Raw genomic sequence first — 12,500 nt, forward strand, 5'->3', positions numbered from 1 at the left:
TGGGTATATACTGTATATATTTATATATGTACAGCCGGTATAACCTGGGTATCTACTGTATATAATTATATATGTACAGCTGGTATAACCTGGGTATATACTGTATATAATTATATATGTACAGCTGGTATAACCTGGGTATATACTGTATATAATTATATATGTACAGCTGGTATAACCTGGGTATATACTGTATATAATTATATATATATATATATATATATATATATATATATATATATATATATATATATATATATATATATATATATATATACATACAGCTGGTATAACCTGGGTATATAACGTATAGGTACGTTTGTAACCCACTCGGTCTCCTGGTCATGTAGTGTACCTACTAGATGTTATATTACACAGTGTCCTTGCGGTTACAGGCAGCTCCCTTGAGTAATATTTGGTTTGCCTCCGTACTTCAGTAATTCCTCTGCAGGGTTTCCTCATACTTGGTGCCAGGTTCCTTGGCAGAGAACTGCTGATCTTCAGTTTGTCTTAAGACTCTTGGCAGAGGAGATGGAGGTTACACAAGACTTAGCTGGCCGGGGCTTTGTCTTTCGCGGTGAGATACTTTGAGGCTCCAGACATCAGTATAGGGTGTAATTTTGTGACTTTGGAGGGGGTAATAGTGATGTGTGTTTTGTTGGTGTTGCATCTGCACCATCTACCAGGAGCCATTGCTGTACCTTCATGCAGGAGTGTCCATAGTAGTGGCAGAGGTGACAACCTCACCTGACAACCAAAACTAGTAGTGATACATCCTTGTGAGGAGTTCCCGGAGCAGTACTCGTGTGCCCTTGGGACGATGTGGCTGCTGTGTAGTGTCGGCTTGGCACGGCAGCCACATCTTGGCATTGCTCCATTGTCTAATCACCCTGTGATATAAATATTTTTCCTGTGGCTTCCCAGGGCGTCTGATGCCGACATTACTTCTCAGTTTACGGTAACATCAGATTAAGTGATGTAAACAAACATACTGGGGTTAGTCAGGGCCTTAGGGAGTTAACAAGACTCGGCCCGCGGAGGAGCTGCAGTACCCCAAGTGCCAGAGACTGGCAAAGAGGCGAAGACGCAGCTTATGTATAGTTACACCCAATAGGTGATAAGTGTCTGATCCTAGTGGTCCATCCGTCTCTGGTCATGGGGTCCCTTGTCCTCATTGCGGAATAGAGCGGCGGCGGTGAAGACGTACTGCGGCCCCATTCACGTTTGTGGGGCTGGTGAAGAGAAGCTGAATATAGTTAAATGAAGCTGCACCAACACAACTACGACCCATTCAGATGGGAATGTTTTTGCAATCGGTGGGAGTCCAACTTCCACCGTTCATAGATATATCAATCATTACTGGTACCAGCCCTTTAAAGAGAACCTTTAACCTCCTCGATATCTTTGCATCCTTTAATAGGCTTCGCTCCACTGATTCCGGCACAGTTGGAATTTTTTCTCTAGCCCTCACCATTCCTGAGTAACTAGTGCAGTTACTTTCAGCAATGTGCCTACTTTAAGGTGGGCGGTCTCAGACCACCGTCTCCCGCTCAGGACCGCCCACCTGGAAGTAGGGAGCCTAACTTTGTATACTGGGTGCTGAAACTTACACACATGATTGCTCAGGAATGGTGGGGGCTAGAGAAAAAATTCCAACTGGGCCAGGATCACAGAATTGGCACCTATTAAAGAATACAAAGAGGTGGAGCCATGGAAAGTTCCTTTTTAAGGGGATTTTTGAAATTTTTATTAATTTTGTGAATTTTTGGGTAGTGGATGTAGGCTGAAAGGAAATCTTCCTGCAGGAGGCGCTACCTTTCATGTTGTATTAGGTACTTTTTACTCCCCAGCGATTTCCACATGCAAGGCTCTCACTTATCAGTCCCATCATCTTAAAGGCTGTTCAAGCCCTCAAGCACCATGTTGACTTTCCACCGCAGGTTCCACGAGGCTTGTATTTGGAGAGGAAGACTGCCCAAATTCCTCTCCAAATTCCATCATGTGACATAGCCTTAGGCTGCACATACAAATGGATGTCCAAGCCATAATATATAAACCCTGACCCCTCTCTCTTGCCCCCTCAGGTGTCCACCATGCAATCCCCGGACTCCCCTGATGGCTGCTTCTTCCCTGGCCAGCTGGACGCTGCCGACCTAGACCTGGAAATTGAAGAGCTGGACGCTGGAGTAGATGAAGGAGGTAATGTGCCCCAGTAGATGCCCTCCACCCAGCTATAAACCACCCGTGTACTGAAGGACCATTCTTTTCTTAATCCACACAGTGTATCCCTTGCAATGGCAGCAGTTTGTGCTCCAGAGCGTCGCTTCCTGTAGTCATTGGTGCTCAGCGGTTTCTGCAGATGTTTTGATACTGAGTCATCTGTAGTCCCCACCTTACCATGTTACTCTGAAACCTCTGTGGTCTCTGCTCCCCTCTATCATGGCGCACAGATTGCAGTGGTATCCATGCCCTTGTATCTGGTATAAACTCTGGCCACATGACAGGTAGCAATGTAAAGGCTCAGCTTTATGCTAGTGCAGGGGTAGGGAACGTACGGCTCTCCAACTGTTGCAAGACTACAACTCCCAGCATGCACACTTGCTCTGCTGTTCTTGGAACGCCCATGGAAGTGAATGGAGCATGTTGGGAGTTGTAGTTTCACAGCAGCTGAAGAGCCGAAGATTCCCTACCCCTGTGCTAGCGGTACTTACCCAGGCATTGCATTACATATGGCGATAAACTATTAACTCTCACTACAGAATGAAAACGTGACTATGTTGGGCTGATCGCGTAAGACGTGGAGGGTAAAAGTACAGCAGCCCATCCCCCGCCGTGAGGGAATCAGTATAATATTAATGGCGGTCTGAGTCCTCCATTTATCAGGGACGAATATTCCACATTCACATCCCTATACAGTGATCTATATCTATAGGGGCACTGCAGCATATTTGTCATTGCTTGCTTTAATGTCGCTCGCATTCTATTGCTCTCAGACTGGACTATATAATTGTATGTAGAGTGACGACGTATAACTGAGACAACCCCCAGTCCATCTCGCTGTGTAGAGACAGATTGATGGACTGAATCTGAAGACTACTTCTCTCTCTCTCTCTCTCTCTCCAGATTTTCTCACGGTCTATAACTTGGCACCACTCAAGCAACAAAGGTCTGTTTTCCTGAAAGGTGTGCCCGTGACTGCAAATATATCAGAGACTGAGCGTTATACCCGGGGCTCCAAGGTAAGGAGTGACAGAATTTATCCATGAAGGAGCTATGAGTCTGCCCCTCCTCCTATAGGGTGATACAGAAGGGAGCTATGAGTCTGCCCCTCCTCCTATAGGGTGATACAGAAGGGAGCTATGAGTCTGCCCCTCCTCCTATAGGGTGATACAGAAGGGAGCTATGAGTCTGCCCCTCCTCCTATAGGGTGATACAGAAGGGAGCTATGAGTCTGCCCCTCCTCCTATAGGGTGATACAGACAGAAGGGAGCTATGAGTCTGCCCCTCCTCCTATAGGGTGATACAGAAGGGAGCTATGAGTCTGCCCCTCCTCCTATAGGGTGATACAGAAGGGAGCTATGAGTCTGCCCCTCCTCCTATAGGGTGATACAGAAGGGAGCTATGAGTCTGCCCCTCCTCCTATAGGGTGATACAGACAGAAGGGAGCTATGAGTCTGCCCCTCCTCCTATAGGGTGATACAGACGGGAGCTATGAGTCTGCCCCTCCTCCTATAGGGTGATACAGAAGGGAGCTATGAGTCTGCCCCTCCTCCTATAGGGTGATACAGAAGGGAGCTATGAGTCTGCCCCTCCTCCTATAGGGTGATACAGAAGGGAGCTATGAGTCTGCCCCTCCTCCTATAGGGTGATACAGAAGGGAGCTATGAGTCTGCCCCTCCTCCTATAGGGTGATACAGAAGGGAGCTATGAGTCTGCAGTAAGTGTATAATGGGTACATATAGACAGTATATAGATGTTTCTGATGTATCATTCTCTTCTATGTATCAGGTCCGGTCCAGCACTTTATACTCTCTTGTCCTGACACATGGTCCCTTCCAATGGGTCATCAAAAAGAAGTTCAAACACTTTCAGGAACTTCACCGTGATCTTCTCAGACATAAGATATTTGTCTCTCTACTTCCTCTAAACCCGCTTTCCCGGTAAGAAATTCTGTTCTCTGATGTCTGGTGGGAGGGATTGGGGCCTTTGAGAATGTCCATGAGATACATACTATACTGTTTGTCTTCTGGTCATGTGTCCATCTGAGTAACCAGTTGGCGGCCATGCTTTAGTCATTATTTCTCCTCAAAGGGTTTCTATTATTTGCGATTGTGGCTCAAACCCTCTTCTCAACTTGGCTTTTGGCATAGCGCCCTTCGATGGGTCGTTGACCAAGTCCTTGTCGCAGCTTATAACTTGGATCTTGGCTACATGACCTAGACTTCTGAATGTTCTACACCCCATTTATAATCTCAAGGTTCTTCTCCACAAATCCATGTACCTAAGTGTCTTAGATGTGAAGGTTCATCATTTTGAGGTTTTGTCCTTTTTTTTTCTCCAGGTTTAACGTGACCCGTTCTCGCGTTGACACCACGACTGAAGAAATGCCTTCCTTGCCTCATGCTTCGGGAGAGTCTTCACGACGGACCTCAAGTAAACAGGTTTGTATTATTTTAGAGTTCGATCCACCAGCAGATACATCACACTTTGAAGGCCTAAAAACACGGTCATCTGCGTTATTATTGAGATTTTTTTTCCCTTTGTTTTACTAAATTAAACCTAAGTGAACGTCTTGTTTTGCAGAAGTACCTTGTAGAATACCTCAATGTCCTACTGGCCAAGTCCTTCTACCGAAACTACCATGCCATGGTGAGAGAAGACTGAGATGAGCACAACTTTGCCAACCCTTATGCTGATATGGTTGCTTAATGTATAGAACCTGAGAGAAGATGTCCTCCTTAAGCAGTTGGTGGGGTTTCTTCTCCACGGACGAAGCCTCCTGAGATATTTCTTCTGTTGTCGTGTGATGTCCATGATACTAGAATAACTTAAGCTACATCAACTCTACTATTGTGTAGAAAAGTCCTCACTAGATGGATTTCTCCATCTCTAGATGTTTCTTCTGTGTTGGACGAGACTTATTGTTTGACGGTTCACAACTTCTCCCACTCCAGAGATCGTGGTGGTGGAAGTGTAGACCATAGAAGCATGGTAGCTGTACCTGGTAAAATTTTGATCAAACTGAAGTACCTTAAAGGGATCCTATCATTAAAACTCAATTTTTTCTGCTTACCACGTAGGAATAACCTTAAGAAAGGCTATTTGTCTCCTACCTTTAGATGTCTTCTCCACGCAGCGGTTCCGTAGAAATCCTGGTTTACAATTTTAGAAATCCGGCGGTGGCTTCAAACTTCTAGGCCTCGGGCAGCCGACTGCAAATGCCTGCCAGCCACAAGAAAATGGCCGCTTACAATACTGTGTAAGTGGCCAGTGGGCATGTGTAGTTGGCTTTGCCCAAGGCCTAGAAGTTTGAAGCTACCACAAGAAGAAGATGCAAAGACCACCCATCCCTGAAGAAGATGGAGGCAGCGCTGGAACGTTCTCTCGCAGCATTGGGGACGCCCCCAGAGCTGTTTGAGCCCTGGGGCCCGCCACCAGTGCTGCGAGAGAACTCATTTGCATCCTGACAAAAACCAGATTATATACGGAACGGCGGCGCGGAGAAGACATCTAAAGGTAGGAGAAGAATAGTCTTTCTTAAAGGGATTCTACCATTAAACTACCTTTTTTTTCTAATGAACACGTCGGAATAGCCTTAAGAAAGGCTATTCATCTCCTACCTTTAGACATGGCCTCCGCCGCGCTGTTCCGTAGAAATACCGGTTTTAACCAGTATGCAAATGAGCTCTCCGCAGCAATGAGGGCGGGCCCCAGCTCTGAAAGGCCGATGAGCGCATCCCCATTGCTGCCCAGAGCTCTTTCCTGCGCCGCCTCCTTGTTCTGCAGCAACTCTGCCTCTTCTCTAGGAGCATAGAGAGGCCACCCCAAAATGGCCGCCGGACGGCTCCTGTATTGAACTGCAAGAGCAGCTACCCAAAAATGGCAGCCGGCCATTTTTGGGTAGCCGCTCTTGCAGTTCAATACAGGAGGCGGCCATTTTTGGGTAGCCACTCTTGCAGTTCAATACAGGAGCCGGCCGGCGGCCATTTTTGGGTAGCCACTCTTGCAGTTCAATACAGGAGCCAGCTGGCGGCCATTTTGGGGTGGCCTCTCTATGCTCCTGTTTAGAACTACAAAAGCAAGAGAAGCCAGAAGAGGCAGAGTTGCTGCAGAACAAGGATGCGGCGCAGGAAAGAGCTCTGGGCAGCAATGGGGATGCGCTCATCGGCCTTTCAGCGCTGGAGCCCACCCTCATTGCTGCGGAGAGCTCATTTGCATACCGGCTAAAACCGGTATTTCTACGGAACGGTGCGGCGGAGACCACGTCTAAAGGTAGGAGACGAATAGCCTTTCTTAAGGCTATTCCGACGTGTTCATTAGAAAAAAAGGTAGTTTAATGGTAGAATCCCTTTAAGGCTATTCCTACGGGGATCCCTTTAAGTTCCACAGTATACTTAGATAAGCAGACCTCTATAATTAGGTAGCCACACCTCTATAATACCAGGTTGGCGTGTCGGGTCAGTAGAAGGATGTGACGATTGTCTGGGTCTTCTGTCCTCACCTGACTTCTGGCATTTCTGTCTTACAGATGGAGTTTCTGGAGGTCAGTCGTCTCTCCTTCGTTATAGACCTTGGTGTTAAAGGATTGTGAGTATTTATTTTGTAAGGTGATGTCGTCCTCCACTACCCCCTTCCCCAAGTATGAGGGTGCCATTGTCCTGACCCCCCCTCTAAGTGTTCATATGCCATGTCACTGTTAAGAAAAGACAGGTGTTGCACCATGCTGCAAAGTAATCAAAATTTGGTATGACCTTTGCCCTTTGAAGGAGAAGTCCTCAAAGTGACGATATGGCCCGCACTGATCTCAACATCATCCAGTCTGTCTGGGATGACTTGAAGAGACAGAAGGATTGGACCAAACCTACATCTACAGAAGATCAAGATGGCAGCAGGGACAACCTCCTTGCCGAGGTCCTTCAAAACTTCCTTCTATCAATTCTTCTTAGTGGACTAAGGTCATACGAAATATTGATTTTGCTAATTGAGAGCAAAAATAAATGATTAACCCTTGCATTTCTGAAAGCATTATTACTTTGCAAAAGTTTTACCCCACCTGCCTAAATCTCTAGCTTGGTACTCCGTACATTATTTTTGGACCTTCTAAGATGACATTTGCTATCCTTTTGACTTCTCACTTCTTATTGTCCGTCCTCTTCTACATGTCTTTATCTTGTAGAGAAGGTTTTATACTGAAGAGATCTGGGGGTCATCGAGTTCAAGGGTTCAATTGCTTCGGCCATCACCAGATCTGTTACCGTTGGTCAAAAAGGTAAAACCTCTGGGCAGAGCAGAACATGTCGTCATTCAGTCAGTGATCTGGTAACATCGGGCTTTATAGGTTGTGGTGTCAAGGTCCTTTCTTGTCACCGTCTATCCTTGAGATAAGGGGTGGAAGGAGAAGTAGGTCTATCTGCTCAGCCCACACCAAAGACTAAACTGGTGGAGGAGACGTCTGTGCCCTTTACCCCCCTATACTGTATCTGCTTTTTGTTTCTTCTTCATTGCTGTCCCTTCCATTCCGATTTCACTTCTTCTCTCGATCCATCATCTTCATGGTGAGTTTCTTCCACCTCGAAGTCTTCTACTGTACAAGATTTAGTCATTGCCTTCTTACATTGTATGCTCTTACTGTTTTGTTATTGTCATGTCTATTGTTCTAGTGTATTATATTGTGTATTGTTACTGTGCTCTTCATGTTGTATCACCTTACTACGCTCTTGTGGTGTTGGGTGGTGACCATGTCGTGTAGACCATGTCCTCTTTCTCTTCTGCAGGTGGTTTGTGGTAAAAGATTCCTTCCTTCTCTACATAAAACCGGACTCCGGAGAAATTTCTTTTGTTCTTCTCTTTGATCCCGCCTTCGAAACGGAAATTGGCAAAAAAGCAACAGAGACCAAGTATGGGATCAGCGTACGAAGCAACCAAAGGTAGAGCTCCCGGGGCTAGTGGTCCACTGAACGAGCAGGATAATACACACAGTGATGTCACAGTACAGAGATAATACACACAGTGATGTCACAGTACAGGATAATACACACAGTGATGTCACAGTACAGGGATAATACACACAGTGATGTCACAGTACAGGGATAATACACACAGTGATGTCACAGTACAGAGATAATACATACAGTGATGTCACAATACAGAGATAATACACACAGTGATGTCACAGTACAGGATAATACACACAGTGATGTCACAGTACAGAGATAATACACACAGTGATGTCACAGTACAGGATAATACACACAGTGATGTCACAGTACAGGATAATACACACAGTGATGTCACAGTACAGGGATAATACACACAGTGATGTCACAGTACAGAGATAATACACACAGTGATGTCACAGTACAGGGATAATACACACAGTGATGTCACAGTACAGAGATATTACGCATAGTGATGTCATAATAAGTTAGATGCTTTATAGAAGTAATAGTGCACACATAATGGGTAATCAGGTGGTCCCATAGTAAATAGTTAGACTAGGGTCACATGTATCCCCCCTCTCCCCCCTCCTTCCATAGTTGTTGTTATCTGCAGGCTATATGTGAGATGTTGGGCCTGTTGCTCTCTTTGCTCTCCTAGTGGATATACACGTCTTCTTCAGGCTGAGCCCCTGGGGTCTGCCAGGGAGGACCTTAGCTGGCCCTAGCTCAGGGGTCTCTACACTGCGGCCCTCTATCTGTTACTATATACTATATACTATAACTCCCAGCAGGCGGAAGGTTTTATAGCTTACAGCTGTAGAGCGCTGTCCTGTGTGAATTACTGGATGAAATCTGCAGGACCGTGTATAAAATGACTGCTCTCTTCTTTGTGTTTCGGCCCATCCCTGCTCCCAGTCACTGCCAAGACCCTCTGCACTGGGGGGAGGGGGCGCCTTCCTTCCCATAATACATTTTATTTAGCTCGGTAATTCAAGTGACCTTCTTAATCTCAGCAATGTGACCTTGTACAGTCCATGTACTCTATGAAATGGTGTCCTTATTCCCATAATGTGTCCTTGATAAGGGTGCCTATAAATAGTGTGTAACCCCCCAAAGCCCCCTCCGACAGCACTGAGAAAAAATATCTAGTATTCTCCTATGAGGAACAAGGAATCAATATAGTCATGAATTGTCTCCATCTCTAAGCCCTCACAGCATTTCACTTCAAAAAGCAGCAGTATACGCTCCAGAGCTGCAGTTCCTGCAACAGGAAGTTTCTCTAGCTCCCACCATTCCTGAGCAATTGGTGCAGTTAGTTTCATAAGTTGACTAGACTCCCTTATGGCAAGTGGGTGGTGTTGGGCAGGAGCAGACAAGTGCTCCAATCAGAGGTGACCAGAGTAAGTGCTTGTCTGCTATTGCGTGACACCACCCACTGGATATTAGGGAGTCTAGTTAACCTATCAAGAACCAAAAATAGCAGCTTTGCTTTGGAACGGTGGGGACTAAAGAGTTGAGTTGGAACCATTGGGGAGGAACCTATTCAATGATGGAAAGAGCTGGAGTTGGTGGAGGTGGTGAACGGTCCACTTTAAAGATATACACAGACTCCTCCTCTTAGGCTTTTCGGTATTGTTCTAAATTCCCTATCAGTATGTATTTGCAGATGTTGTCCTTGGCTAGATTCCAACCTAGAACTCCAGTGCTCAAGTGTAAAAATAATACAGAGCTTTAACACACCAACCAGACACACGACAACGCAAATGTTTTTGACAACGACCAAGAGTCTTACAAAGACTAGTGCTGAGATGGTTGAGGTACTCATCATCAACGTATTTGAGGGGGACACAAGTGACTTCCACCAACGAACCATCTACTAACTAGTTCTGATCTACAACTTTTTGCATCTCATTCCCTCCAACGTTTTGTCAAACCTTACAGGACGCTGTACCTGAAGTTCAGTGGGTATCGCCAGGCTCGCTGGTGGAAGCAGCAGATCACGCAGATCGCCGAGGAACATGGGAAGGACTTCCTGAGTCTTCATCGGTTTGATGCACATGCTCCGGTGAGGGATAAAACCCAAGTGAAGTGGTGAGGATAGACCTCCACTCTTCTCTTCTCATCTTGGGTCCATCCTTTATCCATTGATTCGTTGATTCCTTGTTCCCTCTTCCACCAGGTTTGTTAATGGTTCCAGTTATTTTGCTGCTGTTGCCGATGCTCTGATGCAAGCTCGAGAGGAAATCTTCATCACTGACTGGTGGTAAGCTTGGGCTTGTGGCATACTATAGGATGTATATAGCACAGTAGGACATCCGGTTACGACGATTGCATGATGTTCATCCATGGGGGCCGCATTACAAATTAGTGAAGATTCTTTCATACAAGTTTCTTCTTTAGGGCCTCGGAGTGTCACTCCTTCTGGATAATATCACAGGGTTTTCACGTACACAGTAGGGTTGGCTAGCTTATGACTACCTAGAACATCTGTGCAACTACTTGAGAACTTGGAGACCTGGTCATTGATTATGTGGGGCTAATATTGAAGAAGTCTTCCTCTATTATGTGGTGGAGCTCTAAAATAGACTATTGTGGTCAACAACATCTTAACATAGTCTACAAGAACCATTTTGTTCTAGACCATTGATGTCTTTGACTTGTAGATCCACCTACCTATTACTATATATATATGAAGAACCTCCTGGCAATACATGAACATGCCCTGTGTAGACCAGTGACATGACTACAAGCTCTGATAGGATGTTTTTTCCTCCTATCTTCACGTGTGTAGGCTCAGCCCAGAGATCCATCTGAAGCGACCGGCGTTCAATGACGACTTTAGACTGGACATTATCCTGAAACGTAAAGCGGTCAGTCAATATTATGTAGGATTCTATAGTTGGGTAGAACATGTTCCTCAAGGCTCTTCAGGGCCACCACATCGATCTTCTGGGTCAAGTCCTATCCATTGTATTGAAACTTGTAGTAGTGGACAGCATTGATTATGGTTTCCTTTCTCGCGGTATTGCAGGAGGCCGGAGTACGAGTTTGTGTCCTACTCTTTAAGGAGGTGGAGATGGCGCTAGGTATTAATAGTGGATACAGCAAGAGAGTCTTAATGCTTCTGCACCCCAACATCAAGGTGGGAACCCAGGTCCTTTCATATGACATGGGCATGGCAAGTATTGGGGTCACCTCATCTCTTTTTGTCTTTCAGGTGATGCGCCACCCAGATCACTTGTCATCCATAGTCTTCCTCTGGGCTCACCATGAGAAGATGGTGGCCATTGACCAATCTGTTGTGTTTCTGGGTGGTTTAGACTTGGCTTATGGGCGATGGGATGATCATGATTACCGACTGTGTGATATGGGATCTCAACAGAAACAGCAGAAGGTACCAATCCAACTGGAGAACCCTTGGCCCAATATGTTCCTGCTCTTCTACCGAGTCAATGGTCTACCATAATATTGTGTGACATGACTTCTATTACTCCATTATGACCCCATAACTCCTAATACTCCATATAACTGCCCCCGATGCTCTTCTGTATATCCTTCCTATCACTCCTTTCTCAATATAACTTCTCCTGGTACTTTTTACTAAATTTAACCCCTCTTATTACTTTTACCCCCCAGTAACCTCTAATGATACCCCCAGTAACATCATATAACCCTCCATGTCTCCTCCCTTTCTCTGATCTCTCTTCTCTTTCACTGTCTGTCCTCTTGTTGGTTGTCTCCCTGCTCCGTTAAGGTGGACTCCCGCTGTCTCTCACCAGAATGGAACCTCGGCTGCCGACCATCTTACAGAAGACCCTGATATGGTGTGTCATACCTGGATGGGCAAAGACTACAGTAATCTCATCCTTAAAGACTGGGTACAACTGGACAAACCATTTGAGGGTAAGAATCCAGAAGATGGCAGACATTTAAGATCATCACCCTATAGGAGGAGGGGCAGACTCATAGCTCCCTTCTGTCTGTATCACCCTATAGGAGGAGGGGCAGACTCATAGCTCCCTTCTATATCACCCTATAGGAGGAGGGGCAGACTCATAGCTCCCTTCTGTATCACCCTATAGGAGGAGGAGGGGCAGACTCATAGCTCCCTTCTGTATCACCCTATAGGAGGAGGGGCAGACTCATAGCTCCCTTCTGTATCACCCTATAGGAGGAGGGGCAGACTCATAGCTCCCTTCTGTATCACCCTATAGGAGGAGGAGGGGCAGACTCATAGCTCCCTCCTGTATCACCCTATAGGAGGAGGAGCAGACTCATAGCTCCCCTCTGTATCACCCTATAGGAGGAGGGGCAGACTCATAGCTCCCTTCTGTCTATATC

At 45.9% G+C, this 12,500-nt stretch overlaps 1 protein-coding gene across 3 annotated transcripts in view; it reads left to right on the forward strand.

Moving 5' to 3' along the window:
• Positions 1-12,500, forward strand: part of PLD2 (phospholipase D2) — a 48,654-nt gene that overhangs the window by 16,766 nt on the left and 19,388 nt on the right. For 2 of the 3 annotated variants that reach the window (XM_075272403.1, XM_075272402.1), the window contains exons 2-15: positions 2,085-2,199; positions 3,124-3,239; positions 4,009-4,160; positions 4,562-4,661; positions 4,804-4,869; positions 6,749-6,807; positions 7,397-7,489; positions 7,995-8,147; positions 10,101-10,250; positions 10,339-10,422; positions 10,951-11,029; positions 11,191-11,301; positions 11,377-11,553; positions 11,939-12,062. In XM_075272403.1, coding sequence (XP_075128504.1) covers positions 2,094-2,199; positions 3,124-3,239; positions 4,009-4,160; positions 4,562-4,661; positions 4,804-4,869; positions 6,749-6,807; positions 7,397-7,489; positions 7,995-8,147; positions 10,101-10,250; positions 10,339-10,422; positions 10,951-11,029; positions 11,191-11,301; positions 11,377-11,553; positions 11,939-12,062 — 1,570 coding nt within the window. In that variant the 5' untranslated portion in view covers positions 2,085-2,093. Of the gene's footprint in view, positions 1-534; positions 578-2,084; positions 2,200-3,123; positions 3,240-4,008; positions 4,161-4,561; positions 4,662-4,803; positions 4,870-6,748; positions 6,808-7,396; positions 7,490-7,994; positions 8,148-10,100; positions 10,251-10,338; positions 10,423-10,950; positions 11,030-11,190; positions 11,302-11,376; positions 11,554-11,938; positions 12,063-12,500 lie in introns of those variants that run through there. The other variant, XM_075272404.1, reaches the window with a different exon arrangement.

Source organism: Leptodactylus fuscus, chromosome 5, assembly GCF_031893055.1.
Source record: "Leptodactylus fuscus isolate aLepFus1 chromosome 5, aLepFus1.hap2, whole genome shotgun sequence".
In the NCBI taxonomy this organism is placed as follows: Eukaryota; Metazoa; Chordata; class Amphibia; order Anura; family Leptodactylidae; genus Leptodactylus; species Leptodactylus fuscus.